The 19,970-nt window shown below is 36.0% G+C and overlaps 1 protein-coding gene across 4 annotated transcripts in view; it reads right to left on the bottom strand.

Annotated features, from left to right (window-relative positions):
* The window catches only part of LOC131072719 (histone-lysine N-methyltransferase ASHH1), a 51,464-nt gene extending 32,650 nt beyond the window's left edge, over nucleotides 1-18,814 (bottom strand). Inside the window, exons 1-4 of one of the 4 annotated variants that reach the window (XM_058008963.2) lie at nucleotides 18,706-18,814; nucleotides 18,414-18,590; nucleotides 15,451-15,515; nucleotides 10,876-10,940 (exon numbers count right to left, since the gene is read on the bottom strand). In XM_058008963.2, coding sequence (XP_057864946.1) covers nucleotides 10,876-10,940; nucleotides 15,451-15,515; nucleotides 18,414-18,480 — 197 coding nt within the window. In that variant the 5' untranslated portion in view covers nucleotides 18,481-18,590; nucleotides 18,706-18,814. Of the gene's footprint in view, nucleotides 1-10,875; nucleotides 10,941-15,450; nucleotides 15,518-18,413 lie in introns of those variants that run through there. The other 3 variants (XM_058008964.2, XM_058008965.2, XM_058008966.2) reach the window with 3 other exon arrangements.
* Between the last annotated feature and the right edge of the window lie 1,156 nt (nucleotides 18,815-19,970).

Genomic DNA, 19,970 nt, shown 5'->3' with positions numbered 1-19,970 from the left:
GGAGTTTTGTGGATGGTATCAGCAAATAGGTGATTGAATCTACTGATCTGTGAGGGTCAAATTCAGGAGTTTTGTGGACGGTATCAGCAAATAGGTGATTGAATCTACTGATCTGAGTAGTTTGCAGTGATTATCCAACAAGTAAAGTCCTCTTCTGTGCAGATCGTACCTTTCCAGGTAAGGCCATACCATCATCTCTTGCCTGGGGACCATAAGAAATAAATACAAGGGTTTTAACTGCCATAAAATGCCCAGAATTCATGGTTAGGGTCTCAAAACAACAGATCAGTGGTTTGTGTGAAGAATCTAGTAAGCAGAAGACCTGTACGAACAATTCATTCAGGAAAAATGTCATTTTCAAGGGGTTGTGCCTGGCAAGACTCTGAGAATTGACTTAGACCAGCAATATTCTTTATTATTGTGTTTAAGTAATTCATTTTAGGACCAATAAAACTCATTGGTGTTGTTGATCCACATTGGAAGCACCAAATTCAATAATTTCTTCAGTTCAGGCAAATAAGGAAGCTCATCCAGGCAAGCTTAGGAATCCTGGTAGGAAAAATTTTGGTTTTAAATGCAATTAGTAAATTCATTTGATTTTGTAATTACTGGTAATAAAAGTCAGAATTCCGAAGTTTCTTTTCAGTTAATTGCTGTGTGTATTGTATTTGTTTTTTATTCAACATTGCCAAATCTCAAGTAAAAAACCCCAAAACTACCAAACAACAAAATTCATTCAAAACTGAAACGAAACCTTCGCTGGTCAAAGAAAAATTCAGTTGGCAAACCTATCAGATTTGGGAAAGATTCAGTTGGCATCTTTCATGGTCGATGCCTCTTGTCATCTTCTATTTCCTTCAGCTACAATTTGCGTTTATACTTATGTGATTAATGTATACTTGTGTATGTGATCAAATTAGCTTCTATTTGATGATGTTATTGTGTCTTTGAGGTTTTTATTTAATAAAGGGTGCATGAAACAAGTTTTAAATCCTTAAAAATCTCTAAATTTCTTGGGTTTTTCACTTTGTCGAGTCAGTGCCAAGTTTTTTTGCCGAGTCTTGAGTCGAGTCACCCTTGTACAGTCTGTGTCAAGTCCGAATCTCATTTCTATGTCTAGAGCTCCTAGAGGAAAACTATCTTGTTGTTCTCAACAACCTTAAAGCATACCGACATGGATTACATCATGGCTATAAAAAAGCATCCACACTAGAGAGTTTGTGGTTGGTGACCTTGTCCTTGGGGAAAATCAAAAGAACATCACTCAAGGCAGAGAGAAGAAAGGGAAGTTCATCCCTATGTTGTCATTATTGAGTCAATGCCAAGTTTTTTGGCCGAGTCCTGAGTCGAGTCACCCTCGTAGAGTCTATGTCAAGTCCGAATCTCATTTCTTTGTCTAGAGCTCTTAGAGGAAAACTATCTTGCTGTTCTCAACCACCTTAAAACATACGGACATGGATTACATCGTGGCTATAACAAAGCATCCGCACTAGAGAGTTTGTGGTTGGTGACCTTGTCCTTAGGGAAAATCAAAAGAACATCACTCAAGGCAGAGAAAAGAAAGGGAAGTTCATCCCTATGTTATCATTACCAAGTTTGGATCCAAAGTGTTGTTTTTTTGTGCTCGTTTAACCACAGGCACTGATTTGCCCACCCAGCCATAGACAATTCACAATTGTCTCCCCCGAGCATCCTAGTATGTCAATCTGCAATTGTATTCCATTGTTATATTGTTCATTGAATGAGATCACATATCTCATTATGTATATGTGAGAGATGTCTATACACCAAGGGTCGCCACTCTTCCAAGTGGCACCAATTATTACATTATTAATATAATATATTAATTATTCTATTATCATATAATATAATAATTATACATTATTATTATATTATCACATAACAATATAATTATATCATCTCATAATAATAATATAAATATAATCACAACCTTTGTGATATCAATGTCGGCCTGTGGATTCCAACCACAGCTACAATAAAATCAACATAAAGCATACAAGCTAGCTACTCCTGCACATCATGAACTAGATGAACCCTCAAACATTGTCCATCTCAAGCACTTCTATGCTTAATCCATTAGCGCCAATCTTTCAAAAAAAGAGATTCAAAAAATCTATTAAAAAAAAAGAGAAATAAAACTTTTCCACAACTAAAAACCACTTTTTGTGGCATCTTGGGTAAGTACCATGATGAAAACCTAACAAATTGGCATCATGTGTCACAGGCAACCACTCTGGTCTATGAGCATGTGTCATTCCATATTATCTCCATAATTGCCTTCCATTCATCCCATTATCTCTCACCTCAAATCATTCACTCAAGTTGCTTACCCATCAATTGTTTTCCTTCTTCCATCATTCATTCCCATCCTACTTGCCCACTTACCTCCATCTTTTCACACCATTTTGGGGCATGACATTTTCACCATCTATCATCACATTCCTCCATGATTGAATCCTTGTTTGGATTCTACCCATCAACCCTCCATCCCCCTATCTTTCTATCCCACTCAATATCCAATCCACCCATGGCTTCAACATTTCATTGGATACCAACTCGCTTTTTTTGCATGTTCTTAATTGATTGTTTGCATTTGTTCATTTATTAGTTTACATAGCATCTTTGTTTCCATCTTTATGTTTGTTTGTTGCATATGGTCCCCATGTTCCATACACCATACGGTAGCCTTCGTCATTTATTTGATGGCATGCCAACAACGTGTCTCTTGGATCGCCATGCTATTTGCAACTTCCTTTGCTTTCATGTCTTTGTTTTGAGTGTGTGCTTGTTGCCTTAGTCCTAGTGCACTATCCATCACACTATCACAATCGTCCTCATCCTTTATATGATGGCATGTCTCAACAACATGCCTCTTAGATCACTATGCTATTTGTAGCTTCTTTGTTTTTGTGTCAATCGATATGCACATGGAGCATTCTCATCATGATTCATTATATCATAGCACTTGACACTAATGCTACAGCAAATAATAGGTTCTCTTTGCACGTGAGGTTACTTTGCCAACATTCATCCATACACCAAAATCATGTATCATTATAGTTACATTACATCCTTGTGAGATCTCAACATCCAACATGTACAACCATGCAATATAAAATCCTATCATCTCAACGACATTTATTAATATGTCCAATCTTCATCCATCATCAAACTTATATCCATGGCATGTACATCATCCCAAAATGATTTCTCCCAAGTTATGTTTTATCCATCAACACACATCTTATCATCTTTTGTCTCTTCACGAGAACTCTTGAGCTTTGTTTCACCCAACAATTCTCTAGATGGGGTAACACTTCCATCATCATCCTCGAGTAACCACGGCAATCAACCTCCAAAATTACATCCCATCCTACCTTTTATTCTTCTTTGACATAATCAACCAAACACATCATCTAGACAAGTCCCCTTCACATTAAGTCTCCCACTTAATTAAATAATCTTATTACCCCTTTTCCATATCACATTACATAAATAAATAAATTTATTATTATTTACACCTATTTTCATCTCACATATAGCTAAAATAATAGAATATTATTCTTATTTAATATGGCTATATTGCCTCCACCAATTCCAAGAATAAAGGACTCCTAGGTACACTTGTCCCTTATGTCTCTCATGGTTGCAACTACTTGCCAAATTTACACCTATTTTCATCTCACATATAGCTAAAATAATAGAATATTATTCTTATTTAATATGGCTATATTCCCTCCACCAATTCCAAGAATAAAGGACTCCTAGGTACACTTGTCCCTTATGTCTCTCATGGTTGCAACTACTTGCCAAATTTCATAAATGCATCCTAGCCCTTCACGTTCCAACCATTTCCATCTCAACACTACATTCCTTCCTTGATCCTAGGGAAATCCTCTCATTCATACTCCACCATTGATCTCTCCATCACATCTCAATTATCCATTGCCTCTCAAAAATCTAAAAATCAAAACACACTCTCATCCATTTGAATATGGTAGAATTTGATTCAACTATTTATGTTATTGTCTGGTTTGAATTCCTTTGTTGATCTCTATTTGAGGTTTTGTTTTTTTTTATCAGTAATAGGTATTTTATATATTCAAAAACGTAAAGATTGCATACAAAGTTTTAACAATTTTCTTCAAAATGAACATAAAACCATACATTTGAAATAATGTCATCATATCCTAGCTATCTACTGTCAACACCTATCCATATTATGCTATACAATCATAGCCAAAATGTGGGCCTTGGCCCATTGTCTAACCTGCCTCTGCTACCGCCTTCCCTTTGCCATCCACTGCATCAGTCGGAGCTGCATTTGGACTTACAATCTTTGGTTCACAACGGCTTCCTGATGACTTCCCTTGCAGCAACGTGTGGATGCATTTCATCCTCTTCAGCTTAGCCGATCGCCCACGTCTGCACTTTGGATGAGCCTCTTGCTTCTACAATGCTTGATACTCCTTGACAAGGCCCCATTTTGCTTGCTCCAGTGTAATCTCTATCACCTCCACTCCATCAATTAAAAATTTCACCCCCTGCATCCCAGTCCGAGCTGACATTTTTCTCACCTTATTACAATTTGCACTCCCGATTAGAAATGGTCGCAAGGGCGGGGTATATTCACTGACATGCAACCAAACTCCTCCTGGACACACCAAACCCTTCATATCCTAAGCCATTGCCATCAAGCTTCCAAGCCTTGCAACCATTCCTTCCTTACACACCTTGTCATGATTCTTCACACACTATCCTTCAGCTCTAATTCAAGGCACCATGTCATGAACATAGAAACAATGTTTGCGTTTGTTCGGTATTTGAACTCAGCATTGAGGAACCCATCTCCCAGCACTATCTTCACCCTTGTAATGAATGTCTTGTCTTCGAACACAGATATTGGCTAGTCTCTCATCCGTTATCCTGCCCCAAAATACAACCTACTACTTGGTCGACCTCAACGAAAAATTGGCTCCCATATCTCCACTCCTCTGTTTTCGTTGCTCACCCAATCTTCTCAGACACACCAACTGGAGATGGATGGGAATAATTTCATGCGTTGTCCTTCTGGCCTTTAAAGTCACTCCCCACTTGCCGTCCTTCCAATTAATTTTGGCAACTTTCTTGGCCAAGAACGATTTTGCCCATACAGCAATCTTTGGGCTTCAAACATCCCAATGGTGAGTTGGCCAAAATTTATTGCCTAAATTTAATGTGCCGAAGTGGAATCGTGTTTTAGCACACCGCCTATTTCTCTTCCAATGCTTCATCTGCATATTCCTCCTGCCACCTCCTCCAACCGTACATAGATGATGCAACTGAGAAATCTCCCGCAGATCCTCTCAGTTCATTCGCTTACTCAAACTACGAGCCTCATCATGACTATTTGTTTAACAGCTTGGCTTCCGATCTGTGATTAATGACTGTGATGAGGAAAAAAATCAATATTCAATGCAATTTGACTCCCTGCTTCCTAACAAAATTCCATTTGTGTTCTCCTTGAGCGAGGTCAACAACCATCTTGGATAGGTCATTTGCTTCCTGGTTTCCTTCCCTTTTGACATGAGATATTTTGAATTTAGGAAATTCCTTGAGATGTCTATTGATGACATGTACCATCTTGTCAATTTGTGAGTGCACCGCACTCCCTTTGGCTATCATCTGAATTATAATTTCCGAGTCACCTTCTAGATGCAGATACCTCACCCCCATTCTCCTCGCCAATTGAATTGCAATAAAAGTTGCGTTCACTTCTGCAATGTTATTGGTTGTCGTTCCTAAGCCTTGACAGCAAGTTGCTAGTGTGGCTCCCTAGTGATCCCTGGCAACGCATCCGGCCCCAGCCTGTCCCGAGTTGCCTCGTGCAGCTCCATCAAAGTTTATTTTAATCCAATCTATCTCAGGTGGTACCCATTGTTCTAGAGATCTTGTAGCCGGATTAGGATCAATCATAAAAGGCCCATTAACGGGCCTATTTGAGGTTTTGTTTGTTATTTGAATAGAAACTTGCATCCTTGTTTGTTTTCATTTTGCATACCAAATCATCACATTAACACATAACACTAAGCCATTTACTATCCTTTACAAATACTATTTATCCCTAATCCAAGTATGGCCATCAGCTTGGCCAAACACAATCTTCAAACCCACGCAAAAGAAGATCTTTCTTCCAAAATATAAGATTCTTACCTAGAGCCTAGTGGTCTCTTTATAATGAATTTACCCCTTGTAGATATTTGAGGTTGTGAATGTGGGATAACTCTTTAAAATATTACATATACTTTCCCTTTGTGAACCTTTTCACTCTATGCATGTGTGATGAGTAACATTAAGTTACTTATATTTTCCTAATTAACCAAACTCCAAATGGACCCACAAGATACAATGGTTAGTGCTGAAGCATATTCTTATTAAAGCATTGTTAACACTCACAAATAGAATTTGTAGAGGAAGAATGACAAGGTTATATAATTATTTTTTGGCTTTCATGGAGGTGTTTGGACAATTGTTGAGAAAGCTTGAGTTTGTACCCACACGATGGGCATTGTAGAGATAGACCATCATTTGAATCTTATTCACACAAGGCTTGGATCATAGAATGCCAACAATGTTAATATCTTGCCCCATAACCTAGAGTCGTCCTTTGCCACACCTGACCACGAGAAAAAAAAAACAAGTTAAAGAAAATGCATTTGAACCACCTCATATTTGCCTATTGTTTGTATGAACCAAATGTCCATTATATAAAAATATTGTAAAATATCAAAACAAATCATCCATCCAAATTAAAAACCTTAAAGTAGGGTTACCCCATTGATTATTACTTAGGAAAAAGCATCACTTCAACTATCTCACACCGAGAGCCAAAGTTGTATCCCTACAAATTTCTAATCAATAAAAATGATCAATAAGCAACTATCTTTCTGAAATGATAGATCTCTTAAATATAATTATTCATGAAATAATAGTGGCAAAGAGTGCACCCTTTAGATGCCCAAACGACAAATTCTAATTTGACGACCCATTGGAAAAATTACTCACTAAACCCATCCTATCTATATATCAGTTATATATGCCACAAAGTGGCTAATCCATAACCTTATATACATCACAATATCAAGTCCTTGGATGTATTTCCTAAAATTTCAATCCCCTAAACATTTTCCCCTCTCAAAACATGTTAAGTGACCTACTAGTAATATTTTTGCAATTGTATATATTAGATGTAATTCCCACTAGCGCATGCTTTGATCCTTTGCACTAGCTTTTAGTGAGGCCTTATATTGCCATTGAATTGTTATAATTGTGTACCTTGGGTACTTATGCTATGTTTTGTTGTGTTTTATCACTTTATGTGATGTTTTGTATCACCATCAATATACATTATCAACGAGGTTTTATATCGACATTTATTGTCCAACTATGTATTATGGGATGTGTATGTTGTGATGGTATATGCTTGGATTCACATAAATCTGTTTGTTGGACTATTTCAGTTTCAAAATTATTGTTGTCACTATACCTGATATTTGTAATTTGTTATGATTATCTAGTTCAGCATTATATTTTCAATGATTATCAATGTTTACACTTGTGTTTTTGGATCATTTTAGGATGATTTTCAGTTGTTGCAGTTATTGCTATTGCTTTCATCTATACTATATCGCATTGGGAGTTGATGATGTGACTCAGCTAAGTTGTATGGAAAAGGAATGCCTGATGCTTATTGAGTGTGCAGACACAAGGTTAGACCCAACAGTGATTATTTGAAGACGGTTATTGAGGACTGGCTTGTTGATTGAGGTGTTGGGGTTAGCCCTTTATATTAGGGATACTGACCTTTCCTCCCAATCTCAGCTAGAGTCAATGATGGTGTTTTAGACCCAAGCACTGTAAGTATCCCACTTGTGTCGCATTGCATGGTGCATTACTGTGCATGCCAAGTTTGTCATCACAAGTTTCTGACACCTTGTGCACAAAAGTGTGCATTGTGACATGTTGCATGTTACTCTTGTATCACAAAAAAAAATGTTTTAATCAATTTTAAACCATTAATGACTTGGCTGTAAACTTGGGGTATTACACAAGATGTCATTCCCAAATCCATATATGATCTTGATTCTTAATATAACGATCCTTGACAATGCTGTTTCTCCTCTACACCTACTTTGGTTCCACGCTTTTCAATAATCATTCATTTTCTGATGTTGGGAGAATCCATAGAATTTGTTTCTCTAATTCTCTGTGTCTCCAGGACTATTTATTTGCAGATACTCCACATTACACTTGAATGATCGTTGGCAATAATGTTTCTCCTCTACACCTACTTTGGTTCCACGCTTTTCAATAATCATTCATTTTCTGATATTGGGAGCATCCATAGAATTTGTTTCTCTAATTCTCTGTCTCCAGGACTATTTATTTTCAGATACTCCACATTACACTTGAATGATTGTTGCCTCTCATGGTGATGTGGATGTCAACATACCACAACTTTTATAGATTCTTTTCATTAAATTTTCACTCTTCAACATCGTCTTCCACCTACTTCTTTAGATCCAATAGGTGAAAGATGTGGCCTTCCTTCACATGTATCTAAATCCACTTTTTCAATCTTTTCCTTGTGCTTTTCCTCAGATCCTTGCTTATCCTCTTCCGTTAATTGTCCCTTTTGAGCTTTTGTATACTTTTATCATCTTCTTCAAAAACAATCGTAATGCTCTTATTGCATTTCAATAACAACTAAAATTTCTAGTTTCCCTCTTATTTATATAGAGAATCCTTAGCTGGTTCTCCTGCCCCCTGTGAAACTGAGCTTGACACGTATTCTGAATGTTCCTTCAATAGTCTCTCAATGCTATCTCCATGGTCAAATCAAAACATCATAAGGTAACGATAAATCTTTCAAATGAATTATAGATATTCTGACTGTCCCTGTTGTGGCATGGTTATGCAGAAAGTTTGCAGGAAGCATCAAAGAATAAGAGGCAATCTGGGTTCACTCGCATGTAAAGACCTCATCATTGGGCTCAGTTCATGTGTTTGGTGATGTAACAAGCTTCCATTTTGATTAATATATGCCTATATCACAACCAGCACAAAGACTCCCTGACTGTAAGGTTAGTTAAGCAATGCCTAACAAGGACTTTTTGCAGCTTATTCTTTACTTTGTTCATAATTTAATTTAATAGGATCTCTGATAGATATTTTTTCCCTGGAGTCACTGCCACAACTCTACAATTAGTTCTCTTTAAAGTAGATTATCTTGTATATTTTTCTAATGGTCAGAAAAGGTATTTTCTTAGACAACAAAAGAGACATGTCTTAGGTTTTTAAAATTTTCCATGGAGCTGATGCTGAAAAACTCAATTTTGAGCTTTCTTGGTTAGGATTGATGCTCCTCCCCCTCCAAAATCATCCATCTTTGAGAGAGGGAAAATCTATCATAAGTCACTTATCAAGAATTTACCCAGCCTCATGAAATATTATGCTTAGTTTTCTCTAGCAAGTCCATTTCTCAGTCAGTAACTCTTCAATCTATGCAAACTTCAGAATTTCATTCAAAGTGATTTGTTCCCTCTTTAAAAAGGCTTATTTGATTTTAGATTTTATAGATTTTGATAAAACAACATTGGCAATTTCTTACTTAATTTCTTACTTAATTTCAAGGAGAACTCAGTTCCCCTCCATCATGACAACAGTAACTTTTAGCTCACTTGATATTTTTCAGCCCTTTAGAAAGGCCAGGACTCAAGAAAATCATTGGTGTTTACTGTTGTTTGTAACTAGGTAAGATGGGTTCGGATTGCCTTAAGGCAACATCCGAACCCATATAGGACTGGGTCCTATCCTAAAGGGGTAACGTGCCCCCAAGTTAAGCTCAGCCCCATACCCTCACGCCACCCTAAAATACACCACGCCTCAATAAATAAATTGGCGCCAAAAGGAGGAAGGCTGACTTGGATTTAATAAAGGTTAAAGACTCATATAAATAAAGATCAAATGCAAACTCAAATCAATCAATCATTTTTCCTCATGCAATCAGCGAATTAGCTCTGCTAATAAAAGTGCGAATTTATCCAAGGATTGTATGAACTTGTCAAGGATTGTGCGAACTTGTCCAAGAGGATATAGGCCTCTTTTGGTGCAGACTTGAAGTGCTTAGAAGTGCAGATCTGACATACAAAAGGGATCAGATCTGGAGAAGCAAGCTAAGTATTGTATTTGTGCAATTAAGAGAGAATATATAATCTGACCTGTGGGTCTTTAATGCTGGGTTTTTCCTCCTTGGAGGTTTTCCCAGGGTATTTGTGTTTGTCCCTTGTTTACTTGTTTCATTTCCGAGTTTACTGAATTATGGTTTACTAAAATATTACAAATCTGATTAACAAACTAGGGCATAATTAAAAGACATAAATCTGATTGCTGATCTAGGGCACAAAATTAACATTTACAACCAATCAAAAAGGCTCAAACATGTCAACATTCAACCATGAAGAATATCCCCTATACCAGCCTCATGAGATTTCTCCAATCAACACTTTTATTAAAAAATTGGGGCACAGCGATCCAAACGAGTTTTAGTAGGGTCCTTAAAAATAAGGAACCTAAAAGAAAAAACCATTGTTTGTGATATGTGTGGAAAAGCACTCACTCTTGTGGAATAATACAGTGAAATGAATTTAAACTTGTACAATGGATAAAAATATCCCAGATGGTGTGAATTGTAACAGGTAACACCAACTGGTTATAGGCAGACTCTAACTTCATCCTCTGCCAAGTGTACTAATAAAAAAGTTGTATGAAAATTTCACTTGAACATAGAAAGGAAACTAATCACAATAATCTTACCCACGATGAAGAAAACCATTACATTCGATGTGTATGTAAAATGGGGGAGCTTCTGCTGCCTGTTCCTGTAAAGCACCAATTAATGAAAATTTATTTGAATGTCAAGCCTCAAAACTTTATAAAAAATAAATATAATGTATATTTTCTAACAGTTGAAAAAATAAAAAATGGAAGGAAGGAAGCTCCTCATACCAAGACAAACCTTTCATAGATGTTAGTCTTCGGAAGTTACATCAATTAATGTAGGAATGATTATCTTGGACAAATTAATACTAAGCTACATACTAAGCCTCATCCAGTGGAATATATAAATAGCAAGCATTGGTTTATTTAGCATTTAATCTAAAAAACAAAGTAACAGAAGAAACAAGGTATAAACAAAGAATTATATTACTGAATTTGTTATTGCATTTGACCAAAAGCAAATAAGGCCAATCCATCTGAAAGATTCTAGAGTGTATCTTTTAGCACATACATATCAACAATGGGGTAAAGCAAAGAAGAAAGGGCATAAGAGGAGAAATTAAGGAGGTATTCCAGCAAAAATAACCATACAGAGAATTAATTGCACCCCCAGGTTCCAACTGATTTTTTTAACATACAGGAGGCTCCAGCTCAAAAATTCATTAACAATTAAGATAAGTTGACAGTTAACATAAGTTGCAGGAGATGGCAGAAACCTAACACGCTTCATCTCTTTTGCTTTTTAGTAAACTTTTCCCCATGTCACAACCAGTCAGTCAATCACACATAAAACATCGGCGATCAACAAAATCCTGAGAGCAGCATAAGCCCCCGCTCACAACTAGGTAGCAGCTGTGCCTAAAACTATGAGCCCCGAAGCCATGAGAGCCCCGGTGGTAGTCAATGTGATGGGTGGGAGAGCACTGATCAATACTATGGGAGAGCGCTAATCAATGCTTTTGCGAACCAAATTGCAAACCAAATCAATTCATAATTCAAGTATACGCCAGTAATTAGTTGTTATTTTGACCTGCAGACAAATAGCTAGATAGAACTCCGGATTTATGCAATTGTGAAGGTAGATACAGGCTGGGTAGAAACTACATGATCATTGTGTGTCATTTATTGGTCCATTATTACCGGTACAATCTGCACGAGCCCATCTTATCTGTTATTTTGTCGCTTCTGACTTTTCACTTATTGCTAAAATAAGCTCTAGCTTCTCCATGATGATCCTAGCATGTGAGTAGGCATCAGTAGACAGAAAGTGAGCACCAGTATACAGTTGGCAGCTTAGCGCGGAACCAAGAATGCGATTCATATCCGCCGATACTGTAGTAGCAATCTAGTGGATATAGTAGCAATCTAGTGGATACCCGGGCCAGAAACCCCCTATGGATAGAAGCGTTAGTAGTGGCCGAACCCTAAGTGATAGAAGTTAGGTAAGTTCCCCTCCCTAAGCGGGTAGCCGTATTTACCGGTACTGCCCAAGAGGTTAGAGTTAAAGTTGCCCTGTGAGAATCAATAGCCGTACCCGCAGATAATCCAAAGCTAGCTGTCCCATTCAAGTAGCTCTATTCCAGATAAAGTAACCCAGTGGGGAGTTGCTTAGCCAATTTAGATGTTCACTTCATTCTTCTGAGGATTATGAGTAGAGGATAAGGCCAGTCAATAGAAATTGGTCCAGTTTTGGGCTAATTTGTCTATCTCCTGTAGTTATCAGTACATGGAGGTTTGGTTTCTTCCATTCAGTGTTGCTACTTCGATCAATTAGATTGGGATCAGGTTTTGGTGCTTGCTTTGACCAGCCATATCTACAGTTCGTCTAGACTCATTTCTGGATAATTTTTTTTATCATTTATTTAATTGGCTTTTGAATGTACCATAATTTCTAAAGCAACATCCATCACCGCCAGCTTCATTCCAAATTGCATGGAAAAATCCTTATCAACATGCTTGCCAAACTTGCACCATGCATACAAAAAGTTTGCTCCTTACATTGGGTTTGGACACACAACTATATAATGGCTCCATTTTCAACATTTCTTTAGCTAGATTATTGGTCTCTAATTCAAGTCACATTTGATTCTACACACAAAGAAACAAAGAAAACAAAATATATCAGTGCCCACAAATAACCAAACTAGGCCATTGGGACTGAAAAAGTATGATCAGCTGCAAAAAAGTAAAAACGAGTACTTGGTAGAAAGACAATAGGGTAACAAAAGTAACCATACACAAATTGCAACTACAGTAAATTAAACAAGAGAGATAAAACCTAAAGTGGTCAAAACCCAAGCCGAAAGAAATAATACAAGTGCGATAGTCCTGCAAGAAAATGACCCGTCAAATCAACATGAAGCTGGTGAATAAGATCAAGCAGGTGACTAAGAAAGGAGTAAATTAAGGTCACATGTCTGCATTACAACATAGACACAGAAAACCAATAATTAAAAGAAATTGGACCCAAAAAAATTAAAGGAAACCAAATGAACAAAAGTAAATCTAAATCTAAATAAAGCTTTAAAGATTAAAAGCAAAATAAAAGGCAGGTCAACCCTTTATAACTCAGGGTGTGATGAAAAACAAGGTTGCATCACTGTAAGGAGTCAGGAACAATACAGAGTCTGCTCATGCCCTCAGTAGAAAGACCTAACCTACACAGTCAACTGAAGTATCTTGGGTGGAAGCAAGGTACTCCTAGTGTCTCTTCTAACATGCATGGTGTCTTAAAAAAACTCATCTGCATTTGACATGCATGGTGCCTTAACTCTTGAAAACTCCTCTGCATTTTAAAGGAAGAGACCATGGGGTTGTCTTGACACAATGTCAGTCTAATGTAAGTTTAAACAAAAAATAAATAAAGTTTGAACAGTTCAATGTATTTCCTCTGCATCCAAGTTTTTCAGTAATTCGATGTTGACTCACCTCCATCTAGAACAAGGCACTTACCTGCCATTTGAATCCACCTCTAACCACCACCATTAAAATACTTTCTTTTTAATTTTTTAACAGAAGATTTTTGGGCCAAAAACAAACCTCATTCATTTAATTGCAGTTAAGCTGTTTCCATTTTCTTCTCATAAAAGTTTTCTTAAATCACAGTTAAGCTGTGTCAATTTTCTTCTCATGAATGTTTTTTTTTAAATCGCAGTTAAGCTCTGTAAATTCTTACCATAAATGTCCATGAGAGGGTTTTGTCTAGGATCAAACTTGCTTCAAACATATAAATTCTAAGCAATATCTACGACAATGTTTTCCACCATAGACTCTGAATTTGTATCCTATGCATGCTGCTTGAATAGATCTTTCACAATTTGCATATTAAGCTCCAGATTCTACTATTCATTCAATGACGATGCTACTTGATGTGCACTTGGAGGACAGACATTAAGATTGGACAATATACTCAAATAGGCAGTTTGCACATCTATCTGTAGTTTTTAAATACTTTGTAATCTCTGAATACTTGCCAGTCTTTGTGCATCAAATGTTTATATTTAGCCACTGATGGCTTATTGTAACCTCAGAAATTATTTTAATTTTGTTGCTCATTTACTTATCTATTTGTTTTAGTATATTTATATTTTAATTTATCGTTAATACATTTATATTTATATTACAGACATTATAATTAAGAATATGTAAAGTTGCCGAACTGCAGAAATTAAACCCAAACCACTCCATTATAGCTACACATTACCACTCTGTTTTGGAAATTTAAAAGATATCTAAGAATTGAATCTAACGATTTACCTTAAATTTTGTCATTAAATTAGTCTATTTTTTTCCTTGGCATTGTATTTGGCCTAGGATTCAGTCATGTTACAGTTATTTGCAATATAGAACACCTATCACTTCATCACAGTTTCTGTGCTACTGCTAATATTACCCATGGAGAGTGGGCAAGAAAAATGTCAATCCCAATAGGTTCGCAGATAAACCAATCTCAGATTAGTTGTAGCCTTCGAAGAATGACTTCACCTTTCAACATATTGTCATTTGTGTCAAGTTGTGAACATTTTGCATCAGTTGTATTATATAGCTTTATAGGTTTTTTTATAGTACATGCATTTTATATTACATTAAAAAAAAAAATTCAGATAGCTAATTAAAATCCGTATTTGTAACCCACTCCATAATAGGTGAGAAGCACCAACAAGCAACTAAAGCACTCATAACAAGACAGCCATAATCATTATAAGCAAGTTCAATAGGTCTGGCCTTTTTGTATTCCTTTGTCATACACCTTTTGTAATCTTGCAAATTATTAATGTGATTAAGTAAAACCTTTCCTTTTTACAAAAAATTAAAAAACATATCCAATAATCCAAAAGGTTGAGCACAAATATTGCTTGTAAGGAATATGTTCTTGAGGGAAATTCAAAGAAACAAAAAAAAAGCCAGTAGTTTTATATGAGAAAATGAAATATTCTTACAGTAAAGAATTTGAATTGAAAAGATTTAAGCATAGTGTTGGTGTCATGAATGTAATTACAGTCATGGAGCTTCAACTTGTGTCATTTAATTGTAAAAATAAGCATTCGTACAGAATTTTGCAAGTTAGCTTTCCAGTTCAATTCAGAATGAAAAAAATTGCTAGGAATATACCTGCAGAGGTATCTCGCTGTTATTTGAAGCTGGGACTGTCAATGGTTGTTTTGACCTTCTTGATCCTGTCAATTATTAACACAATTTTCTTTTCAACAAAAGCAAACCCAAATTATAAACATGTAGCAGTAACTGGCCTGTAGTTGATTTAAATAATAGACAATATGCAGACCAGACATTAAGCACTGAATAATTTCAGAATGTTGGTATTGACATTTCACATTATCTCTCTTATTACACAGTTACCAAAAATTATACCATGCTAATTTCTAAATGAACCAAGAAAGTTAAGAGACTAGCATTTTCATAAGTGAGTGACAGGATGTGCATTCCTACTTAGTTCAGAAAAGAAAAGGCGCATTATCTAACAGAAGAGCTTAATTTTGAAGCTAGGAAAAAATTGCTTAACCTTGTCAAATTTTGAATATAAACTCTAGTGTGCATTTAACATAATGAATAAATTAATAAGATATGGTCAGTGCATTTAACAAACGTACCCTTATGGTCCAAGGAGTTGAGCTTAAATGGTTAAAACACTGGGTTCTCACTGTGGAGACCCAAGTTCAACTCCCAATAGGAACATCTAAAAGTGGAACTCTAAGCTGTGACTCTTGGCCTTCCATAATGGGGAAGGTCTTGGGTCAATCTAATCAAACATAATAATAATAATAATTCAAAATATTGCGGCTACGGCCTATTACCTATCAAAAAAAAAAAAAAGCGTACCCTTATGTAGAAAAACAAAAAAATTAAGTAGAGTACTGAATTACAAATATGGACAGACTAAGGTTAGGAGATGTTTTGAATGCACCCATTACAAAATATTGGTTATATTCCAATAAAAAAATTATTGTTCGGCTGTAACCATGAGGATGTCTCCCCAAGGCCATCCCTTTTATTTGGGGACCTTCTCGCTGCATCTCTCCTGCCATTCCCCATGCAAACTTATCTCCCATTAAAAAATAAAGAGAAAACAACTTAAAACATGAAAATTTGAAAAAATAAAACAATGACAACATGAAAATAAAAAAGAAAGACGAGATACTTAAAAGACAAATGTAAAACTAATAACTGGTTAAAGATCACTGAATATATATGAATTTGATTTGTGCTTTCTCTAACATTATCCCTGCAAAATTTCAAATCCAGTTAGAACGAGAACCAGCAGTATAATTGAATCAAACTAGCACAGATCAACAGAATTTCATCTTACCTTCTTCCACCCTGGTGTATGATTCCTACAGAGTTAAAATATGGAAATTTGGACCTCTCATGTGAGCCCGCCTTCTGCTCCTGACTCTGATGCAAGCTAGAGATTTGTTCTTCATCCACTCGTCTGTCTTCTCGTAGATTTATAAGGAACCTTTCCCTTGAAAAAACTGATTTGTATTTTATGGTTTCTAAGTTGCCTTCTTTTTTTCTTGACCTTGTCGCTTCATAGATTTATTTGGTTCTTACATTTGATGAAGGGCCCCTCTCAGGAATTAGGTGTATAATTGTATTCTATGGCTTTTAAATAAAACGAATTAACAAGGGTTTATTAATTTGAGTGTAACATCCTCCCTTTTTGGAATCCACTGCTTCTAGATTTATTTTTGCTCTTGCCACCTTTTTTCTGTTTGTTCCAATTCTTCTTGCCTTAGCTTTTATGGTTTAACTATTTGGTCCTGCCCATTTTTTTATTAACATATTCTAAATATGCTCTATTGATTTCAAGATTTATGTCCATGGTTGTTATAGCTTTCTTTTAGCACTTCAGTTATCCTAATTTGCTGTGTTTGTAAGTTCTCTCTTTATCTTTGATCCTTATGACGTTGTAAGGCCATGCCACAAAGAGACAGATAGCATAAGCAGTACAAGAAAATTGTAGGCACTAAAATTTTAGCCTAGTCCATTCATATCGAACCTATGGGTCAGACGTCAAGAATTATGATTCGTTTCCTATGTCAGTGTTATGTGTTTTATTCATGGGATTGCAGGACGATGTGATTGTTTTCAACTCAATACCTCTCTATCCGCACAGAAAAAAAGACATGTACATGTCAAAACCCTAATCGGATAGTTATCGTAACTAGCAATGTCCCAGTAATAAGGAACAAAAAGAGAAAGCTCTAAATTCATGTTAAAGCACATGAAAGATGTGGTGCAGATGTTGATCCTAGGGAGTTTACCATGACTCGTACACATTCGAGTCACAAACAGACTTTCAAGATGGCAACTCGTCCAAAGTACTAATAACTAAATATAAATATACATAAATAAATAAATCAACAAAGACGTGTAATATTGTGGCTGGAAACCAAAGATGCAAAAAAATTTAATGCAGCAATCTCTTGTATGCTTTTAGGCTTTTATTTGTATTAAGACTGCATTGTGTGTACTGCTTCTTGAATTCGCATAAGTTTTGAAGGGAATCTGTAAATATAGCTATATGAGTTTCTCCTGCCAAGATTCATATCAGAACATTCAACATATTTCCTCTTGTACATCGGTACAGACTAACCCTAAAAACGTTTTATTGTACTATTGAAACACATGTTCTCCCACCTTTTGGAGAAAGAATTATGCATACATTTCATTATTAGGGTTTTCGCACAAATGCACTTCAGCTTACATACATTGCACAGAACACATAAATGAAAACTCATCTATTCTGTTCGTATTTCGCAATAAACACAAAAAAGAAAAAAAAGAAATATACAAAAAAAATTGATATCCTGAAGGATTTAAATATAACTAACACAAATAACGCTGAACTGAATAGAAAGAACTAAAAAATGAAAACCATGAGGCTTTAAAATGATCAGCAGAAACCATTGAAAGCAATGTACATTGCAAATATTGCAGTATTCGCAGATCCGATCCTATGACTTCCATTAAAAATGAAAACCAAACAAATGAATTCATAAACTCAAATTATTCATACATAGAATACTTACTTCAGAGTTAATAAAGAATATTACCTCTTCTGGCGGAGCGCGGACCAGTATTTGGCCTCCGCGGCTTATCTTGCTGCAGAATCTTCCCCATTTACACCACTAAATTAATGGCACAGGCCAGGCAATGTCTTATATCTCCTCAAACACAGCCGCTTGAGTGCAAGAATGCAAATAAAAAATGTATATATACCCAGCGTGTATCTGTAAAATATATATACAAATTCCAGGTTAAATGAATTTACGTATCATCCGCTTCGTTTCCCTAAAAATTTCTTAAGGAAACGAAATTGAAGTCGAAGACATTTGAACAAACTACCTTACAGACTTCGTGAAGTTCGATGCGCCGACGTTTATTCAATACGACTACTAGAATTTGGGTCTAAATTTGATGGCTGTGTTTGCCTTTTGTTCTTGTTTTTAACCAGTAGGGTTGACCGTTAAATTTGACACCGATTTTCTAATTTGGAAAATGTGGGTCCCATGAGGAAGAGTAGATAATGTCCTCCTCCAATTGGATTGCAGTCTATTTTTTAATAGCATTATACCTGTTTTGATAGTTAGTTTTTGGCGGGTAGATTGTCCAAGACTTGTAAAAGCTCTCTCAACGAAAAAATATAGTGACCTACCAAATGATCACCCTCTCCCTTGGCCACCTAGTGGCCACCTTTTAGCATTTTAAATCATTGTTGAGTTTTCACTTTCCTATTCTAAGGAAAAAATAATATGCTTCTTTACATAGATTTTTAAGAAATATTAGATATTTTATAAATAAGGGTAGAAAGTTCATATTAATGGGATTCAAAGGGTTGATCTTAGCTCTTCGTTGAGATCATTTGTGAATTGGTTAGGAGATGGTTCAATTAAATTGAACTTTGACAATGTTTCTAGAGTTGGTGGAGTAAGTACGAGGCTAGTTGCATCTCTGTGACGTGTAAAGGTGAAGTTTTCAGCAAAGTGAGTATCCCTCTCCCCCCAGGCACCAACAACGAGGCCAGATTATAAGTTGTGCTTTATTATTCAAGAAGAAGTGAATCTTGGATTTAAAAAGCATGTAATATAAGGGGATTCCCTAATGATAATTAATGCTTTAAGGGAAGAAATTTTTAAAATTTGGAAATTAAACAATATGCTTCAGTTGTGTTTGGAATTATTTAAAAATAATAATAAGATGGTAATGGTGTCCACGTCTATCGTGAGGCTAATCGTGATGCTAACCCCTTGGCCAACCTAGCTATAGATAGGTCAGGTAATTAAAATGATTCAATGAACATTTTGTACGATTCATTGACATTGGAATGAACCATGAATTTCACATTCCCTAACAATTATGAGTTCCACACATTCAAAGACGCTTTGACAAGTGGAATCCATTTGGTGATTTATTATTGTGTGTGCTATACATTTATGATAGCTTGTGTTGTTGGGCTATGAAATGGTCAAGATCCTTTGGATTGTTCATTGTTTTCTCTCTCTTTGTTATGGGGTCATGGAGCCTACGATGTGTTGAGTTGCAAACTCATGCCAAATTGTCTTTAGGGGGTTGTCTCAAAGAAGCGATCAAAGATAATCTTTAAGACCAAT

This window comes from Cryptomeria japonica, chromosome 5, assembly GCF_030272615.1.
Source record: "Cryptomeria japonica chromosome 5, Sugi_1.0, whole genome shotgun sequence".
In the NCBI taxonomy this organism is placed as follows: domain Eukaryota; kingdom Viridiplantae; phylum Streptophyta; class Pinopsida; order Cupressales; family Cupressaceae; genus Cryptomeria; species Cryptomeria japonica.
The sequence above is the reverse complement of the archived record's forward strand: the minus strand, read 5'-3'. Positions and strand labels throughout refer to the sequence as shown.